Source organism: Letharia lupina (assembly GCF_014066315.1).
Source record: "Letharia lupina isolate WasteWater1 chromosome Unknown contig_10, whole genome shotgun sequence".
In the NCBI taxonomy this organism is placed as follows: domain Eukaryota; kingdom Fungi; phylum Ascomycota; class Lecanoromycetes; order Lecanorales; family Parmeliaceae; genus Letharia; species Letharia lupina.
The window spans coordinates 976,591-998,621 of record NW_023502979.1 but is presented as its reverse complement, the minus strand read 5'-3'; the positions used below and the strand labels follow the sequence as shown (position 1 = coordinate 998,621).

Here is a 22,031-nt window from a genome sequence, read left to right as displayed (position 1 = left end):
TATTCTAATCTTTTATAATATTATTTAACTTTTTAATTATCTCTACTATTTTATATTTAATTTAATTTATTATTATAAGAATTTTTTTTTTATATAAATCTTTATTTAATTAGAGAACTCGTCTTAAAGATTCTTAAAGATTTATATATTGTATTTTTTAATTTAATATCTCTTATAAAGATATAATACTCGATTTATAAGAATTTATTTTCAAATTAAAGTTTAATAATAATTATAAATAGTATCTAAAAATTAATATATAATTAAATCGCTAAAATTATATAAGAGATAATATTTTTATAAGATTTAAATAATAGCCTAATAGAGAATATCTTAATATCTCTTATTAATATTTTTTAAATTAAGATTAAATACTATAAAATCGATTATCTTATTAATAATTTTTATTTTAGATATTAAATTTAAAATTAATCGATTTAAAATAATAAAAAACTCTTCTTATATCGCTTTCGATATTATATACTTAGTTTATATATAAAATAGAATTAATTAATACTATAAATAAAGTATAACTATTATTATATTAATATTTAAATAAAATTAATTTCTATTTAATTTTTTTTATAAAGTAATTATTAAAAAAAGTCTTTTATATATAATATTTTAAATTTATTATAAATTATAGTTTATATCTTATTTACTAAGATTTTTAATTTATTATACTACTAATAGATAAAAATAGAATTTTTAATTCTATTATTAAAATTAATAGCTTTTAATTTCTTATCTAAGATTATAAAATTAATTTATTAAAAATTAATTTTCGATAGAGAAATAAAATAATCGTTAATTTTTTATAAAGTATTTCTATTAATATATATTAGATCTTTATATATATAGAGCTAAAAGTAATAAATATTAATTTAATAAAATAGCGTTAGAAAACAATTTATAAATAATATAATTAATCTAAGAAGAATATTTATTATATATTATTCTAGCTAAAACTATAAAGATCGCGTATATTAGATCTTATATATCTTTTAAAACTCTAATATTCTTATTCTATAGAACTCGCTAAATCTCGAAATTAAACTTTTTTATATTCTTTAAATCGATTTTTTTTAATAATAAATAATAAAATGTAAGTATTATTAATAGTTTTATAGTAGTTTAAAAAATCTTAACTTAAAGAGTTTATATAAATATCTTTTTTTATCGCTATTAGATAACTCGTATTAGCTTTAAAATAATTAGACTAATTAAAAAATTAGAATATTTATAAACTAATAAATATTAAGATATATAGAGAACTTTAAATATATAATACTAGAATATTTTTAATTAGAATAGTTTATATTAATTCGAGAAAGTTAATTACTCTATTAATTATAGCTATAATATTTTTATTAATAATAACTTATAAATTAATTATCTCGATTTTACTTTTTTTTTAATAATAAGCGTATAGATTATAGATAATATCTCGAACTTTATTATTTTATATTAATTTATAATATTTTATTTCTAGCTTACCGCGTATTATTAAAAATATTTCTAGAAATTATAAGATAAAGCTAAAAAGAGATATTATAAAAGTAATTTTAGTTATTACTTTATTTTTAAAGAATAGATAAAATCGTAATTAGTTTTATATTAATTTTTTAATTTTTTATAGTTTTTTAATTTATAAATTATCTAATTAAATATTAATATCTATCTTAATTAATATTTCTAAATATTTATAAAAATTATTAAAAGAGATTTCTTCGTATTAATAATATAAATATAGACGATATTTCTTATATATAATATATATAACTTATTCTTAATAGATCTTTAAGACTACTATTATAATATCTATCTCTTTTTAATATTATATTAGAATTATAATATTATCGATATATATTATTATCTTTAATATTCTATTTCTTACTTATATTCTCGAAATTTAAGATTATAAACGATATATCGAGCGAGATCTTCGATTATAGCTACGAATAGAGAGTAGCTTAGAGAGTTTCTCTATTAGAAAGATATATCGAGTATAAAGAATTTATTCGTAATAATCGATAATATATATTATTTAAAAAAATTAAGTTTGAAGTAGAAATTTCTATTATATTAAGTTTATAGATAATAATTATTATATTATAATAGCTTTTATAATAAAATATAATATAATAGTAGTTTATTTAAATAAGTAGCAGTGGTAGCTATAGTAGTGGTGGCTATCTATATCGGATTCATCGGGTTTAAGAGCGTGCAAATGGGGGTAACGTGCAAATGGGGGTGGAAACGACGGGCATTACCGGGTATATACGAGTATACATGAGCCAAAAAAATTCTCCACTTGCCACGCCGCTACGCGCGGGAAGGGGCTGCGAAGGGAAAGCCTTCGATCGCAATCGAGGATCGAACGAGTCTGAGGCAGCATGGCGTCCTCACGGGCGTGTACACGCATCCCTTTGTGTGAGGCGGGTTACTTCCTGGGCCATATTCAAGCACGGACCATAGCAATGTCAATTTTGAGGAGAAGAGATCAATGCAGGAGCTCTCTGGGAACGCCGTCCACAAGAGCCAGGTTCTCGGCAGCAACAAGGTACAGATCGCAAGAAGATGCGGAATTGCATAATCGTAACCTGTCAGTGACCCAGGAACTCTATCATTGTCTGGATGCTCACAGTCACATGTGTCGCAGGCCGGAAATGCCTGCGCCGTTTCAAACACCACCAAGCAAACCCGCAAAGTAAGCAAATCTATACGCAAGATATGCATCGACTAATCCCAAGTCCAGTGCTTCTACAGGGTTACTCGGTGAAGGTTACAACACAGATGCCCAAATGGCACAGACCACTCCCGGAGGACCGCCTCAGGAGTATATACCTCCAGAGCAGCGTGACGACCCACGTCTACCTCGAAGCGTTCAGGCTATCTACCTTAAACCTCTGAAGCGGCGCGCACAATACGGCGTGCCCACCTGCGATCTGCAATTACGGTCTTACAATGTACGAAACGTGGAATTCTTTGCTGACTTTGCCCTTCGGGCTGCCTATTATCTCCATCTACCTGCTGCTGGGCCAATCCCTTTACCGCGCATCACGGAACGGTGGACAGTGCCTCGGAGTAATTTCATCTTCAAGAAAAGCCAAGAGAATTTCGAAAGGATCACCCTTCGGCGACTGATCCAGATACAAGATGGGCATTCAGAAACCGTGGAGATTTGGCTAGCTTTCTTGAGGAAACATGCATACTACGGTGTTGGTATGAAGGCCAACGTTTGGCAGCATGAAAAGCTCGGTAGGTGTTGTGCTCTCTCCCCAATGGTCCCAATGCTGAAATCAATTCTAGGGGTAGGGAAAACCATGGATGTTAGTCTGGAGAACTTGAAGCAGGCGATGGAGCCGAAATGGGCGCACTTCGGTAGGCGAAAAACTCTTGAGACTTCCGAGAGAGCTTTTGAGATGATGAAGAGCGAAGCCTTCCAGCGAACAGGGATTCCGCTGCCGAGCAGTGCTTGACTGTTGGTGTCTTGAACATCCTTTTTGTTGTTGCAATTGTTCAAGCGTGCATGGGCAGGTGTTATCCAGAGCATTATTGGGTGTCGATCGAGCTTCATAAGCTCTTCCGGAGTATGGCAAGATACGGCCAGAAAGAGTGCTTGACTGGTACGAAGTACCACATAGATAGTCAAGCAACAGAGGATTCCTCTTGATTAAGTGCCTTCGTCTAGTATTGCCTCTGGTAGTCTATGAAGAACGTGAAGTGGCAGAACCAAAGTCGAGATTTAGGTCACATAGGAGACTTTCCCAACGTAGAGTACAAGCATGGGCAGAGTTCTGGCCCGGGGGGGGGGGGGGGTTGTGGGTGGGGAATTAAGCTTCTAGGGGTGAATTACCCCTGTTTTCTTAATCATTGGGAAACTAAAAAAAAATCTGCGAATTTGGCACCCCCCCATAATCAAAAGTCAAAAATTTGAATTTTCCTGTATAACCTCACCACCACTTGTTTTTACAGTCTAAAAATTTTACGATATCTACTTATTATATTAAGTAACCTATCTTTAAATTTTAGAACGATTTAGATTTTAATCTTATAAGTGAATATAAAAAGTGAGAATATATCGCGAACTTGAAAAATTTACCTCGGCTATTTTTTTTTACCGCCAAGACTATCTTAAGAAAATCTAAGAATTTATTAAATCTTTATTCTATAATAAAACGAATAATTAGAATCTTTTATAATTCGATATTCTTAATCTCTTATATAATTATTAAAATCTAGAAATTTTTTAGAAAATTATAAGTTATCGTTGTGAGGCTATTTAAGAAAAGCACTTTTTCTGTTTTTTGAGGGGGGGTGCCAAAATCGCGATTCTAGTTTCCCAATGATTAAGAAAATAGGGGTAGGCCCGTCTAGCTATATTGACCGCAGAGACGTGCATCATGCATGTAGTACTACTCATATGAGAATCAGCAATGCTATTTGGTGTTCGGTGGCATTCTCGACTTCGATGTTGTCAGCCTAGCTGGTCTTGCAAATCGGCTTCGACACATGCCATAAGCGGGTTCAATCGACACAGCCAGCGGTTGTGCGCAACCAAAGCCCATGTAATATTCTCCGGCATTCAGCCTACGGGTGTTCCTCATCTGGGGAATTATCTAGGTGCTTTGCAGCAATGGGCTCGACTGCAAAATGAAGCTTTGCCCTCTACTCAGTTGCTCTATGCCATCGTCGACTTGCACGCCATCACTACCAACCAAGATGCAGATCAGCTACGAAGGTGGAAACGAGAAACGTTGGCGACCCTCTTGGCTGTCGGCTTGGATCCCGAGCGATCTACCATTTTCTACCAATCTGCAGTATGATCCCTTGCCACGACAGCGGTGCCCGTTAGCATATACGTACTGAGGATTTGTAGGTTCCGGAGCACACAGAGTTGATGTGGATATTGAGCTGTACAGCCTCTGTGGGATACCTCTCTCGCATGACACAGTGGAAGGTTTGTTATGACGGGAGCGAGATTTAGAAAGGTCTTCTGTTCATCTTGGCTGATCATCTACAGAGCAAGCTCACCGTACCAGATGAAGTGTCGGCCTTGGACTCTACGAGTGCAAAAGCAAGACTCAAACTCGGACTCTTTTCCTATCCTGTGCTGCAGGCCGCGGATATCCTGCTCTACGGGTATGGCTTCTATACTTGATCAAACCATTATTCGCTCATTTTTCCAGTGCTACTCATGTTCCGGTAGGAGAGGACCAAGTACAGCATTTGGAGTTTGCAAGACACTGCGCTGATCAGTTCAATACTGTCCATGGGGAAATCCTTGTGAAGCCACAAACCGTCTTATGTATGTCAACCCATGATCGTCTCTGTATCGGTTCCTCTTCTTCTAAAACTTGCTAGCATCTGCGAGGCGTGTCATGTCGCTCAAGGAGCCACACCTCAAAATGTCAAAATCCCACCAGGACTTTCGCTCACGGATCCAAGTAAACGATGGCCCAAAACTTATTGGTGACAAAATCAGGCTTGCGATGACAGATTCAATGCCAGGAGTGTCGTATGAACCAGATCATCGGCCTGGTGTGTCGAATCTTTTGGCCATAATGTCATACCTCGATGGACGAGGGAGGACAGCTGAGGAGCTTGCCCGGGCTTGCAACTCTATGAACATGCGACAGTTCAAAGAAACGGTGACCAGTGCTATTTCCGAGAGTTTGGCCAGCACTCGAGACAAATACAATCGACTTATGAATAAAGATGAGACTCACTATCTGGATGATATTGTAATCGAAGGCTCCAACAAGGCGCGACGGCAAGCGGGCAAGACAATGGCCGCAGTGCGGCAAGTGGTAGGCTTAGAACACATGGGAAGAGCATTAGAGAGAATTTAGGCCCGACATTTGAAAGGGCAAGGCAACAGGTCACCGTTATGCAGGGGAAAAGCTGTCCAAGTCAAATTGACAACGTGCTATCAAGCCATTGTCATCTACAAATATCAGGATACCGCAGTGCTTCGCTAAGAGCACCGGTTTCCAATTGAGAATCTGCTTTGAAGTCGGAGAAGCACTCTCATCTGGTGAGAGGTATGGACGACAGTGAGAGTTGACAAGGCAGTTTGACCGATGCACCAAGAACATGTTGTGCAGCTCGCCTTATAGTCCCTCCAGCCACTGCCAAAAACCAGGACTCGGGTGCCCTAAAAAGATGACTGCTGCTAGCTTAGCACCTGGTGATACCAAATCAATTGGGTTCATTCATCGACTGAGGACTGATGGTTCTCGAACCGCTGTCCTGAAGACCTGAGATCAGACTGGTTGCTCTTTGGTTCAGCACTCCAAATCACTGCGCAAAAGTCGGGATAGAGTCGCTTTGTTAGCAAATGAATCTCATTTGTTCTTGACATTAATCCTGTCACATATAAGCTGCCTGTTGTCGAGCTCAATGCATGGGTCACTCCGCGATGCGGACGATGATTGCGCGCTCGATTGAATATAATAAACACCGTTCCCACTGACCCAAACATTTTGATTTGAGAGCTGTGCGGGACGCACTACAAGTCTCTCGACGTCTAAAGATCAAGAACGCCATGATAATACAAACCATCTGGCAGGAGTCCTTCGATGTTACGAGCGCAGTTTTCAGAAAGCCCCCGGATGGCAATAAGAATCAGCGTTATTCAGTCCCTAGCTTCTGCAATTCCCGATCCAATTCCCTGCAGCCTGACCATTTTTCTGCATCTCTCGCAAAGCCAGGATATTGCCCACGCCGACAGATGTATGATTGGCAAAAGGCTCCCCATGTATCCTCATCCTGTTTATCCCCTTGATCTCCTATTCTCCGCAAACTGGATACCCTGATCGCAAATGATTTCAAGCTCCCGAACGATACTCCACAGAGCCGTTGGAATGTTGAAGGGACGTTCTAAGGGCGATGAACATCGCGCATGAATCGAACTTGGCACATCCTCATGTACACCCCAAATGGTGAGTCCGTGCTGGCGTATCGGTGCTTGTCCATGTTACTGGCTGAAAGGAGATCGTTGCAAGGAGTGAGGAAATCCGTTGGGCGTGTTAAGGAATAGTTCTTAATATCATAATATTGGTGTGGTGTAAAGTTGTTCTATTAATCTATGTGGTCTACAGGCACATATATGCGGAGAGAGGTGCGCTAAGGCCTAATTAGGAAGGTATACCGAGTGTGGAGGATTGATCCGCACGCGGGTTCGTCGCACACCCTAACGCCAAGCCGCTTCCCCAAATCTGGTTAGGGTGTGCGACGAATTCTGAAACCCGCGTGATCCGTTACCTATAAAAAACAGAGAAAAAGAAGTAAAGATATCGGGCCAATTAGTGGTGTGAATCTTATAAAATCTCTTATCGAAATAAAGACTTTTAAATAATGAAATAAATATTTAAGTAAGATATCGAACGATTTTAATTTATTTAAATATATACGAGTAAAGGCATATGAATTAAATTCATGATCATTTTTTTTAATCAGGCCTATGTTGAAATTCGGGTCACGTGACTCTTGGCGGTCACGTGACATGATCACGTGACACGCCTTAGCGTATTCGTATTTAGTCGCTCTTTTCTTTATAGTAACTTCATAGTTAATAACTAAGTATCTTATCTTATATTTCTATAGATTATAAGCTTAAGCTCTACTTAATAACTATTATATTATAAATACTATTCGCCTCTATAACTATGGTTACCCTTAGACTTTTAATATCTATCTTTTAATATCTAAAGCTTATTATACGAAGATAGTAATAACTATAGAGATATTCTTTTAACCTTCTCAATAAGAATATTTCCTTCTTTTAAAATAATTGTAGATCTAAACGAGTATAATTCGTTAATAATATAAGAGATTAAAAGCCGCTTTCACCTTTACTCTAAGCGAGCTAAGATATACTATCTCTAGTTAAAATATCGAACTCGCTAAATATATTAAGTATATAATTATATTACTATATAATTAAGTTATATCGCTTAGATTTTTTAAATCTTACTAGTTTTCGCTAAGTTAAAATATCTAATTTTATTAAAAGTAAAACTATTTTATATTAATATTGACTTTTAAATTATATATTAATTAAAAGTAATTAGATATTAGTATTAATAGTTTAATTATAGTCTAAAGTATTTTAGAGCTAGCACTATTATCTCTTAATACGCTTATAAGCTTATTAAGATTAAAATAATAAGAATATCTTATTAATATTAGCTTTTAGATCTTTAGAAGTCTCTTAAAAAAGAGAATTAAAGTCTTATTATCGAATTTTTTTTCTATAATTATTTATATTTTATTATTATAATTATAAAGTTAGAATAATCTTCGAAGTTTTATAATAGTAGCTAGCGATATAAATATTCTAGATTTAAATCTCTAAATAAATAATATAAGAAGAGTATTAATACCTCTTTAAGAAGAAGATTTATATATTTATAATAACTATATTTTATATAAACCTATTAGAAATTAGCTTATATTTATAAATTATTCTTATTATTAAATATCTTTTATTTTAATTAAATTGCTTATATTTATTATAGCTTTATATATAAGTATTTTCTATTTTTTATATAAAAACTTAAAACTTAAAAGCGATAGTTAATTAATATTAATAAGATTTTCGAGAACTCTAATAACGATTAGAGTATCTATTCTACTCTCGCTACTTTATTAAATAATAGTTTTATTAATCTTAAATTTGAAGCTAGCGAAAATATTCTTAGCTCTATAAGCGATATTAAGTTATTTAACTTTTATATTAAAAAGCTTATTTTATTTACTTTAAAGTTATTCTTAGAATTTTTCTTTAATTCTATTATCTTATTTAAAATAGTAATTAAATTATTATTATTATTATCGCTATCGCTTTCTCTATTAATATTTTATATATTATTATCTAAATTATCTTTTAATAATAATAAATCTAAATAATTAATTATAGCGCTTTATAGTTAATATTCTTAATTAATCTTAATTTAGCGAAAATAGTTTTTCTCTAATATTAATCGCTATTCTAGAATTTAATATAAGATATATTAGATAAAGATAAGATATTAAGAACTAGTTAATACTTAATAATCTTTTATTCTTTATTAAAATTATTAAGTTTAAGATTTATATAGCTATTTTTTAATATTTTAGATATAATAATTACTAGCTTATTAAGATTAATTATAATAATAAATTTTTTTAGATAATATTAAATACTATTATTAAATACTATAAATCTAAAGATTTCGAGTTTTATATAAAACTAATTCGTTAATTACTAGATATTACTTTTACTTTTAAAAAAGATATTTATTAATATAAAAAGAATTTTCGTAAGATTACTATTAAAATTGCTAATTTATATAAATTGTTTACTCTATTAAAGCCCTTTCTAATTTAGCTCTTTTTTATAAAACTTAAAAATTCTTTTAATATCTTTATAATAACTTATATCTAGATCTATAAACTATATAATAATAAGATTATTAAATTTAATAAGATTATCTATATCGCGATAAATAAAGAAACTCGCTTACTATTATCTAAAGACGATAATATTATTATATATATTATTCGTAATAATAGCGATAAGAGTAAAGATAAGTAATTCGCTAGATACTATAAAGCTAGCGACTTAGAAATTAATCGCGAAACTTACTCTCTATATAAGATCGTTAAATATAAATTTAAGTATCCCCTTATTAAATATTAAATTAAATTTTCTTATTTAAAGTCTAAAAAATTTATATTAAATAAGAAAAAGAAGAAGAAGATTTAAATTACTATAATTAATTTTAATAATATAAAAAAGAGTTTTAATATTAAGCGTAAGCGTATTAAAGAGATATTCTTTAACGCTTCTACTTTAAAGAAGAATAAATATCTTAATATTAACTATACCTTTCTAAAAGAATTAAATTTAATTATATATTATATAAATTTTAATTTTAATAATTTTAATATCCTCGATATAGTTAATAAAAAGAAAATTATTAATTTAATAGTTATTAATTCTAATTTAAAGTATAACTTAATAATTATTAACTTCGTTAATCTATACTCTCATATAATAATAAACTCTAATTACTCTCGCTATTTCTTTATCGATTATTTAATATTTATTATCTATAAAAAAATCTACTCTCGCTCTATTCGCGATATTAAAGATAATTAAATTTAGTTTCTTAATTATAATATTATTAGCTTAAACTACTTCGTTTAAGATAAGTATATAAGTATTACCCTACTTAATATCTTATATATATTCGATATAGATATTAACTTTCTTTTTATCGATAAACTATTAAATATTAATATTATAGTTAATTTTTATAAGACTGACTACGCTTTAATTAAAGATAATCTAAAACTTATAAATACTCGTAATTAAGATCTATTCTTTCTCGATCTCTAGAATAATTTAAATAGTATCTTAATAATATATAGTATTTTTTTAGACTCGATTTATTAATTTTAATATACTTATATAAGTTATTTAGATTAGTAAAATTTAAATAAACTCTTCGCTATAGCGATAGATATAAATTTTATTAAGAATATCGCGGATAAATATATTTATAAGTACTATATTATAGGGCGCTAGAAGATTATTTCTTATATTAGTTCTACTACGCCTAATATATAATTAAGCGAATTTATTTATAGCGATTTTATAGAGTTTCTATTCTCTATTAATTTTAATAATTATAAATACTTTATAATATTTAAAAATAATTTTATCTTTTACTCTAAAGTCTACTATATTCGCTATAAGAGTAAGATCTTCGCTATATTTTTATAATTTAAAGCTTATCTTAAATTATATAATTATAAAATCTCTTATATTCGCTTTAATAATAAAGATAAATATATATCTAAAGTCTTTCTTAACTATCTCGCTCTATTAAGTATTAAATAGAAATCTATTATCTTTAATAATTCTTAGATAAATAATACGATTAAGCGTTTTAGATAGATCTTACTATATAAGATATATCTTATTCTTTTAAGCTTTAATCTTAATAAATCTTTTTAATCTAAAATTGTTATTATTATTAATTATCTAATAATATAATTATCTAATATTAGAATTATTATAATTTCTTTTAAGGCCTTCTATTAATAAAAGTCTATTCTTTTTTACTTATATATAATCGATTTTATTACTTATATAATAAAACGATTTTAAAAAAAGCTTATAAATTAAAGCGAAAAGTATATTTTATTAAAATATAAAGGGGAGTATATCTTTCGATTATATAATTTTATTAAGAAGATAGTTATTCGCGCTAATAGCGTACACTTTATAAAAAAATAGTTTTTAATTATAAATTTAAAAGAAGAAATTAAGATTTATAAGCTTTTAAATAAATAGTAATATCTAATAGTATTAATATTCGCTATAAAGAAGATATTAAATAGATAGCGTATTATTAATATTTCGAAAGATATTAAATTTAAAGAAGTTTTAGAAGATATTATATTTATAATTAAAATAGTTATTAAAGCTTTAACGACTTTAAGATCTTTAATATTTATAAAATTAAGATTAAATTTTCTTTAATTAGCTAATAAGCTAGCGCCTTCGCGGAGATCTATATAAGAGTTTTTAATAAAATAAATTTAATTAATTACGCGAGAGTCTTTAATTTAAATACTTTTAATATAAATTACTCGATTAAATATTATATTTATATCTATATTAATAATTTAATCTACGCTATCTATATAAGAAATTTTCTTAAACTTAAATTTACTATTTATTATTATCGAAGTTATATAAGCTATTCGCGAAGATTATAAGTTAAACGCTATTTAAAGAATATTATATAATTACTTAAATCTTATAATTTTAAATCTATAAAATCTATTCTTTAATCCTCTTTCGAGAGTCTTTATAATATTCGTCTTACTTATAAACTATATTAATAAATCGAATATTTTCGAGCTTATTATTTATAAGTAAACTATATTTAACTAGCTATCTCGAATAAATTAAAAACTTTTTATAAAGAATAAATATAAATCTCTTATAGATAATAATACTTAATATCTTATTTAGGCGTTTTTTAAGGCTTATATTCTAAGAGGTAAATAAATCTATATCTTAAAATAAGGTCTTAATAGAAAAATTATTCGCTATAAGATACGCTAAGTTATTTAAGAATTTAAATAATAAAAAGATTATAATTATTATAATACTTTCGCGTTAATAATAAAGTCTATAAATTATAAAGCGATCTTTATACTTATAATTACTCTAAATTAAAATCTAAAGTAAATAAATATTAAAACTATCTTTCTATATAATAACGTAAAAAAAGAGATTTATATATATTAACTTAATAGCTTTAATAAGAATAATATTAAGATCTATAAATTAAATAAGATATTTTATAATTTAAAGTAATTTCCTTAAGTTTAATATTAATATTTCTCGAAGTATATAAAGAAGCTAAGTCTTCTTTCTATTAAATTAAATAATAGCGTATTTATAGACTCTAAAGAGGATATTATTATAGCGCTCTATATCGACGATATTCTAATTATTAATCTTAATAAAGTTAAGATTTAGCGGATTAAGAAGAGTCTTAACGCGAAGTTTTATATATCGAATTTAAGATTATATATTTATTATTTAAATATAATTATTAAGAGAGATCGTTATAGCGATATTCTTCGTCTAAAATAAGAGATTTATATTACTTAATTCTTAAACTATTTTAACTATTAAAATCTTATCTCGATATTAATATTTTTTAAAATTAATTATAAACTAGCTTTTATTAAAGAGAACTATATCATTTTAAGAAAATTATAAAAAAACTATTAATTCGCGATAGGATCTCTTATATATATTATACTCGATATTTATTCTAATATCGTCTATATAGTATTATTAATAAGTTACTATTTAACTAACTCGACTTTAATATATTAAAATATAATTATTTAAATTTTTCGATATCTAAAGAATATAGTATATTATAAACTTATATATAAAGATTCTCTTTAAGAATTTATTAGTTATATCGATTCTAATTAAGCTAGTAATATAATTTAAAAATCTATATTTAATTATCTTTTTAATATAAAGAGCGACGCGATTAGTTAGTTATCTAAGCGTTAAATTATTATAATATTATTTACTTATAAGATAAAGTATATTAATTAGATATAAATTATTAAAAAAGTAATTTAGCTAAAAAATCTACTTAATTAATTTCTTTATTTTAATAATATAAATTTTAAAATTATTATTATTTTCGATAATAATTAAAGCGTAATTACTCTTATAAAGAACGCTTAATTCTATACTTATATTAAGTATATTAATATTATCTATTATTTTATGCGGGAAAAGATTAATAATAGTATTATAAATATATAATATATTCTTATTAATAAATAGATAGTTAATAAGCTTACTAAGGCCCTTTATTTAAATAAATTTATTATTTTTTAAGATACCCTTAGAGTGAAAGCTATATCTACTTATCTTCTTAATAGTTATTAATTTTATTACTATCTTAATATAGTCTTAGTATAGTCTTAATTTAATAATATCTAATAGAGAGACTATTCTATTATATCTATATCTGAATTTAAGAGAGTCGCCTATTATCGACTACTTTAGGGGAGCTATTTCATTAATTTCTATACTATGAGTAATCTACTCGAGTCGTTTATCGAGTCGCTATATTAGACTTAATACTTAGTAAACTCGTTAATTTATATTAGAATAGCTATTTCTTTAGCGCTATTACCGCTATTATTATTAAACTTCCAAAGCTTTTTCGAAGAATCTATATCTATTCGTTATTAATATCTTAAGTATTATATCTTTAAATTACCGCTATTATAGCTACTATTATTAAGGGCTAAATATTTAAAATAATCTCTATAGAGGGCTTAGTAGCCGGCGATATATAGCTAGAAGGATTTCTTTTAATTATTTTATTTAGTTACCTTCACATATATCCTCCGGCCTTGAATCAGTCGATTTTTGATATATACTAGATAGTCTAAAAATAAAATTTCCGAAAAACCGCTTTTTGATAAAAAGTGGAATTTAAATCGAATTTTGGTAGGGGACTAATTTGATATAGTCGTTTTTAGATTTCAACTTTTTATCTTATCTACTCTATTTTAGATATCGCGAACTTTAAATCTTATATTTTTTAATTTCGTTTATATAGGAAGAGTAGAAGTAAAGGGGGTATAAGGGGTGTATTTTTACGCTAGCTACCCGGCGCTAACTTACTCTAGTTATCTAGCTTAAATTTTACTTTAATTATCTAACGCTAGTCTCACTTTAATAATTCGGCAAAAATCGACTAAGTTATTTTATCTTATTTACCTAGTTTTGAACTCTATCAGCATTAAGCTTCGTGTCTATTGGGTTTCGCCTATGAGAGGATACGTGCGAAGGAGAGTGTTGAAATTCGGGTCACATGACTCTTGGCGGTCACATGACATGGTCACGTGATACGCCTTAGCGTGTTCGTATCTAGTCGCTCTTTCCTCCATAGTAACTCCATAGTTAACAACTAAGTGTCTTATCTCATATTTCCACAGCCTATCGAGTAAATTTGATAAGCGATCTTTGGAAAGCGATCTTTGGTAAGCGATATTTGAGTGCCTTACTTTTTAATAATTATAAGATCAAATTTCAAAAGATTTAAAGCATTCAAAAAGCGCAATCTACGCTCTACAATTTAAAAAAAAAAAAAAAATTAATAGAAAGTAGTAAAGTTATTAAATAATTAAAAGTAGAAGTAGAATAAGAGATTTTAATAGTTGCGGACGCTAATTTATTTACCCGCGATGACTTAGTCGATCTAATTAAAGAGCGTAGTAACTCTAAATTTATAATTAGCTACATATATAAACTTAAGATTTTCAAGCTTAGTTCTATCTTATTCTTTTATATATACTAATTATTCGATATTCTTTAATAATAATAAATATAATTCTTATAATTATAATTATATTTCTTCTCTATAGAGATTTAATAAACTATAACCTCGTTTTTATTATTATTATAAATATTACTATAGCGATATAATATATATTTTATAAGATAATATATAGAGATTATATAATAGCTATCGACCGATTTATCGTATATATAATTCTTCTCTTCTTTATTTTAATAGATTTATAAACGTATTAGCTACGACTATAACTAACGATAAAGAAATCTAGATAATTACTATTAATAGAATTATTAAAATCTTATTTAACGAGTAAAGATTTATAAATTAAATTTATAATCATTTTTTTTTAATTAGAACTATCGAGTAAATTTAATAAGCGATCTTTAATAAGCGATCTTTGATGAGCGATCTTTAGTGAGCGATGTTTGAATTCCTTATCTTTAGAGAACTATAAGATTAAATTTTAATATTTTTTTTTTATAGAAAGCGTAAATTACGATCTATAATTTATAAAGATAATTATTAAGATTTATTATAAAATAGTAAAGTTATTAAAAGATTAAAAATAGAAAAAGAGATTTTAATAATAACGAATATTAATTTATTTATCTATAATATCTAATTTAAAAGCGTAGGTTTATTAAATTTATAATTAACTATATATATAAATTTAAGATTTTCTAGTTTAGCTCTATCTTATTCTATTATATATATTAATAAGATTTATCTAATATATAAGATCTATTTAATATTAAATAGATTTAATATTAAGCGATCTAGCGTACTAATATCTATTAAATAAACTAAGTAAAATCGCTAGTAGACGAATTTAGATCTCGCTATAGATTTACTTTAAAGTAATAAAATATAGTAATAAAACTATCTTATTAAGGTTATTTAAGACTTTTAATAATATAAATAATCTTTTAAATATATATCGTTATATTTCTCTTATTAGTTATATTTCTTTTTATTAAAATATATTATCTAACTAAATTAGAAGATTTATTAAGACGAGAAAGATTTATTAAGACTTAGTAATATATATATTTATAATACTCTCTATAATTAGATCTAATTAATTGAATATTTTATCTATTACTTTTAATAGATTATAAATTTAAATTATAAAATATTTATTTAATATATTACTTATAAACTAGCTAATTTATTAATTAAATATTTAAAAAATAGAGATTTTTTTTATTATAATACTATATCGCTTAGCGATATTATTATAATATTAAATATCTAATTAATTTATTTTAAAATAACTTAATAGTACTCTCTAAACTTTATTAATTTTTAAATTATAAATTATACTTATTATATAATAGTCGTAATTCTTATAAGAATCTCGCTATTATTATTTCTAATTATTATATTAAAAAGTAAAAAATAAAAATAAAAAGCTTAAATATTAAATTAATTAATTAGCTAAGCGCTTTAAGAAATATTAATTTTATTTATAAAATATTAAATTTATAAATAGAAATAATATAATTATAAAAGAGATAGTATATAAAGAAGTATTTTTAATTTTTAATTAAAATATAATTATATTAGTTAAATAGATTATAGCGAAAATTATTATATTAATATTATTAATTATTTAACTAATAAATTATTAAATTAATAATTAAATATTTAATTAATAAAGAATATAACTATCTATTAATATAAAATAAAGAATATAAAAAGCTTTTAAATTTCTTATTTAATATAAACTTTATATCTACTTAATTATCTTTAAATTTAATTACATTTTTAAAAAAAAATTATTAAATTATATTAATTTAGATAATATTATATATTTTAAATTAGTATATATAAAAGAATAAGATAGAATTAAGCTTAAAAATCTTGAATTTGTATATATAGTCAATTATTAATTCGGGTTCGCTACGCTCTTTAATTAGAGCGGTTAACTTATCGCGGGTAAATAAATTAGCGTTCGTAATTATCAAAATCTCGCCCTCCTACGCCTCCCTTATTAAAAAAATAGGTATATATTATTAATATATAGAATTACTTTTTTGTCTTCTATTAAAATTTTAAGATTTTTTTTTTAATTTTTAAAGCGCTATTTGTGCTTTCCCAATTTTTAAGAATTTTGAGATTTAGTCTTATAATTATTAAAGCGCAAGGAATTCAAATATCGCTTATTAAAGTTCGCTCGACAGTCGGACAGCCCTAATCAGGTACACATTATTTAATTTTAGAATAACTTTTTTATTTTCTATTAAAATTTTGAGATTTCTTTTTTTAAATTATAGAACGAAATATGGGCTTTTAGATAAAAAAAGAATTGTTAGATTTAGTCCTATAATTATTAAAGTGCAAGGAATTCAAATATCGCTCACCAAAGTTCGCTTATCAAAGATCGCTTACCTACTTACTCGATAGCCCTAATTAAAAAAAAAATTATGAATTTAATTCATAGGCCTTTACTCGTATAATTATATATTAATATCTTTTTCTAATTAAAATAATTTTAAATATTTTAAATATAGTTATTTATTAATATTCTTCGTAGTTTAAAATAAGCTTAAAAGTTATTATAAATTATATAAACTTATTATATCTTTAAATATTTTTTAAGAATAATTTTATATATTATATAATAAAGTATATATTAATAAATATAGCTTTAAATACAATTTTTTTTAATATAATTAAATATTAAATAAAGTTTAATATTAATTTAGAAAATATTTAAAAAGTTAAAGATATAATTATATATTTATTTATCTCTCTAATAACTTTATAACTTTTAATAATTTAATTCGCGAGTTATCTCTTAAATTAATTAATAATAAAAATCTCTTTAATATTATTATATAATCTATTAAATTTAATTCTTTTATAAGCTCTTAATCTCTTTATACTTTAAATAATATATTAAAATTTAATTCAAATATAAAGTTTAATAAATTATTTTTTTATATTATTAAGTTTAAAAAGTTTAAAGATCTTTAAATATAATAGCGAGATATATATTAATATCTTATTAAATTTATTAGAATTATATAAAAAGATTATTTTATTATTTTTATCTTAATTAAAAATACGCTTAATATTAAAATTATAAGATTTATTAAGATAATTTAAGATAAAATCGCTAAATAGAAGTTAAAATATAAATTAATTATTAATATTATTTAGAGTTACCTCGATAATAATCTATTATTAAATTTAGAAAATTAAATTAATATTTATCTTTTATAAGAGATTATTATTATTAATAATAAATTTAAAGATTTTAATACTCTTAATAATCTCTATTATTAATTATTTAAATTAAATCTTAATTAATATAAAGATATATCGAATTTTATAATTCGTCTTAAAAATATTTATATCGATATTATTAATATATTATCTAAATTAAAAATTAAAATTAATTTTTTTCTCTCTCTTTTATATTAAATTAGATAAGATCTATAGTATCTATTTTATTTATTATATTTAAAATTATAAATTAATAAACGAGATAAATATAGAGCTTACTTTCTTATTAAAATATATTATTATTTAATATATTTAGATAATTATTAATTTATTTTTTAAATATATTAGATTTAACTATATCTTTATTATTTAATATCTTCGCTATTTTATTCTAAATAATTTAAATTTTATTATTATTATTAAATTATAGAAGAGTGTTATATTTAATCTCGATAATTATATAATTTAAAAGTATATTAGATATTATATCTACTATAAGAAGTATTATTATATTAAAACGAAGTATAATTTATTTATTAAAAAGAGTTAAAATAAAAATAATAATAGTAATAGTAATAAGAGTAATACTTATAATAATAACTTTAAATTTAATAAAAAAAAAGATTATAAGCTTAATAAGAAGCGTTATTATAATTTTATTAATATTAAAAAAAATATATATATTATATATATCGCTAAATTCGATAGCTTTTTAATATAATAGATTTTAGATTATATTTATTTATAATACTTTATTCTCTATTAAAACGCTTTTATTAAGTATTATTTTCTCGATTTTAAGATTAATAATATTCGTTTAATTAAAAGTATCGCGGATTTTTTATCTCTATCGATATTAATAAAGTATATCTTAATACTATTATTAATAATAAGAAAAAGAAATTAATTTTTACTAATATTATTTATCTTTTTAGACTATCTCTTAATCTAAATTTTTAAAAATAATTAATATATAATAATTTATTTATGAAATTTATTTTAAATAATATTAAAATTAATTATTATAATATTATCGCTTAATTATTAAAGAATAATTTATATATCTTTTATATATAGAAATTAAATCTATATTAATATTATTTAAAGTTAAATTAATATTTATATTAATATCTAAATAATAAAATATAAAATTCGCTATATTTTAAATTATTTCGAAAAAAAAAGCTAATTTAATAAATAGAGATATTTTTATTTTTATTAAATCTAATATCTCTAACTCTAATTTTAATTTTAATTTTAATAAAATATTTTATAGAATTAATAAAGAAATTTTTAATCTTTAATATATTTATATAGAGTATTTAGAGTATTAAAATATTTAAAAACTCGCTAAATTATTTAAAGATATAAATCTTATTAAAAAAATAATAAAAATAAAGTTTTATACTTTATATACTGTTAAAAAAATTAAAAAAAAATTATATAAATCTTATATTCGTCTTAAAAAAAGATTAAATAATTTAATTTATAGCGATATTTATAAGTTTATTATTTCTTATAATTTTAATAGAAATAAATACTTTATTATCTTTTTAAATAATTATAATAAATATTTTAAAATCGAGATTATTAAATAAAAGAGCGATATCTTTATAGCTTTTAAACGCTTTTAACTTTATAATAATTATAATAATTATAATAATTATATTATTAAATATCTATAAAGCGATTATAAAGATAAATATAAAAAATTTAATTTTAATATTTATTATTTATTATATTAATTATAATATTACTTAGAAGCTAGTTTAATTAGAGAATTTAAATAAAATAAAATTGTTGAAAGTAGTAGGTGGAACACTTGGTTGATTAGATCTAACTGCAGAGAGCATCACGAATACATGTGTCGCCAAGCCTCGGCAAACCTTCCAATTCAGTCAGGTGACACATTTCGACAAAAATTACTAAATAATTTAATTAATTTTTTTTTAATATTATTAATATTATTATAGAGAATATTAATTTTAATGAAAAATTTTAATTAAAGTTTATAATAATAATAAATTATCTTTATAATTATAACTTTATTATAAATTATAAATTTACTTTATATAAAATTTATATTAGATATAAAACTTATTTATTATATATTAAATATATTAAAATCAAAAATTTCGCTATAATAAAAAAAATAGTTATTAAATAAAAGAAAGAATAATATCGCGTTGATTTGAAAGTTGTTTATTTTATTTAACTATTTAGCTGAGATAGCCGCCTTAACGAAGATACTTTATCTGAAAATCTATAAAGACTTAAACCTATAAATTACTCTCGCTTAAGTATATATAGAGTATTACGCGAAGGTTTTTATAGAGAGAAATTATATCGAGTAACTTTACTAAATTAATACTAAATTAAATAAATTAGAGATAAAAAGAGTAAATAAAATAAGAAACTATCTAAATAATAGATTTAGGCTCGCTAATTTATTTTAATTATTAATATCACTAATACTTATATTTTTATTCTTTATACTATTATTTAACTTTTTAATTATCTCTATTACTCTTTATTTAATTTAACTTATTATTATAGAAGAGTTAGATATTAAATAGTAGATAAAGCTTTTATAAATCTTTATTTAATTAAAAAACTCGCTTTAAAGATTTTTAAAGATTTAAATATTATATTTTTTAATTTAATATCTCTTATAAAAGTATAAAATCTAATCTATAAGAATTTACTTTTAAATTAAAATTTAATAATAACTTTAAATAATATTTAAAGATTAATATATAATTAAATCGCTAAAATTATATAAGAGATAATATTTTTATAGAGTCTAAATAGTAGTCTAATAAAGAATATTTTATCGTTTTTTATTAATATTTTTTAGATTAAGACTAAGTGTTATAAACGCGATTATCTTATTAATAATCTTTATTTTAGATATTAAATTAAGAGTTAATTAACTTAAAATAATAAAAAACTCTTTTTATATCGCTTTTAATATTATATACTCGATTTATATATAAAATAAGAATTAATTAATATTATAAATAGAATATAGTTATTATTATATTAATATTTAAGTAAGATTAATTTTTAATTAAATCTTTCTATAGAGTAATCGCTAGAGAAGATTCTCTATATATAATATTTTAAACTTATTATAAATTATAATTTATATTTTATTCGCTAGAATTCTTAATCTATAGCGACGTTAAATTATAAAAATAAAACTTTTAATTTTATTACTAAAATTAATAGTCTTTAATCTCTTATCTAAGATTATAAAATAGATTTATTAAAAGCTAATCTTTAATAAAGAAATAAAATAATTATTAATCTTTATAAAGTATTTCTATTAAAGTATATCTAATTTTTATATATATAGAGCTAAAAGTAATAAATATTAATTTAATAAAATAATATTCAAAATTAATCTACTAATAATATAATTAATTTAAAAGAAATATTTATTATGTATTATTTTAGCTAAGATTATAAAGACCGCGTATATTAAATTTTATATATCTTTTAAAATTCTAATATCCTTATTCTATAGAGCTTATTAAATCTCGAAATTAAACTTTTTTATATTTTTTAAATTATATTTTTTTAATAATAGATAGTAAAATACTAGCGTTATTAATAGTTTCATAATAATTTAAAAAGATTTAATTTAAAGAATTTATATAAATATCTTTTTCTATCGCTATTAGATAGTCTATATTAATTTCGAGATATAATTAAATTAATTAAAGAATTAGATTATCTAAAAATTAATAAACGCTAAAATATATAAGAGATTTTAAATATATAATACTATAATATTTTTAATTAAAATAATTTATATTAATTCGAAAAAGTTAATTACTTTACTAATTATAATTATAACACTTTTATTAATAATAACTTATA

At 24.0% G+C, this 22,031-nt stretch overlaps 2 protein-coding genes across 2 annotated transcripts; both read left to right on the top strand.

Moving 5' to 3' along the window:
• Positions 1-2,669: 2,669 nt before the first annotated feature.
• Positions 2,670-3,482, top strand: HO133_000302 (uncharacterized protein; the record flags this gene model as incomplete). Its single annotated transcript, XM_037291241.1, has 2 exons — positions 2,670-2,710; positions 2,759-3,482. 2 exons carry the CDS (start codon positions 2,670-2,672, stop codon positions 3,480-3,482), a joined length of 765 nt encoding a protein of 254 aa, XP_037152676.1.
• A 113-nt stretch (positions 3,483-3,595) lies between these two features.
• HO133_000301 (uncharacterized protein) lies at positions 3,596-5,855 on the top strand (the record flags this gene model as incomplete). Its single annotated transcript, XM_037291240.1, has 6 exons — positions 3,596-3,636; positions 4,526-4,823; positions 4,883-4,963; positions 5,027-5,145; positions 5,193-5,311; positions 5,368-5,855. 6 exons carry the CDS (start codon positions 3,596-3,598, stop codon positions 5,853-5,855), a joined length of 1,146 nt encoding a protein of 381 aa, XP_037152675.1.
• Between the last annotated feature and the right edge of the window lie 16,176 nt (positions 5,856-22,031).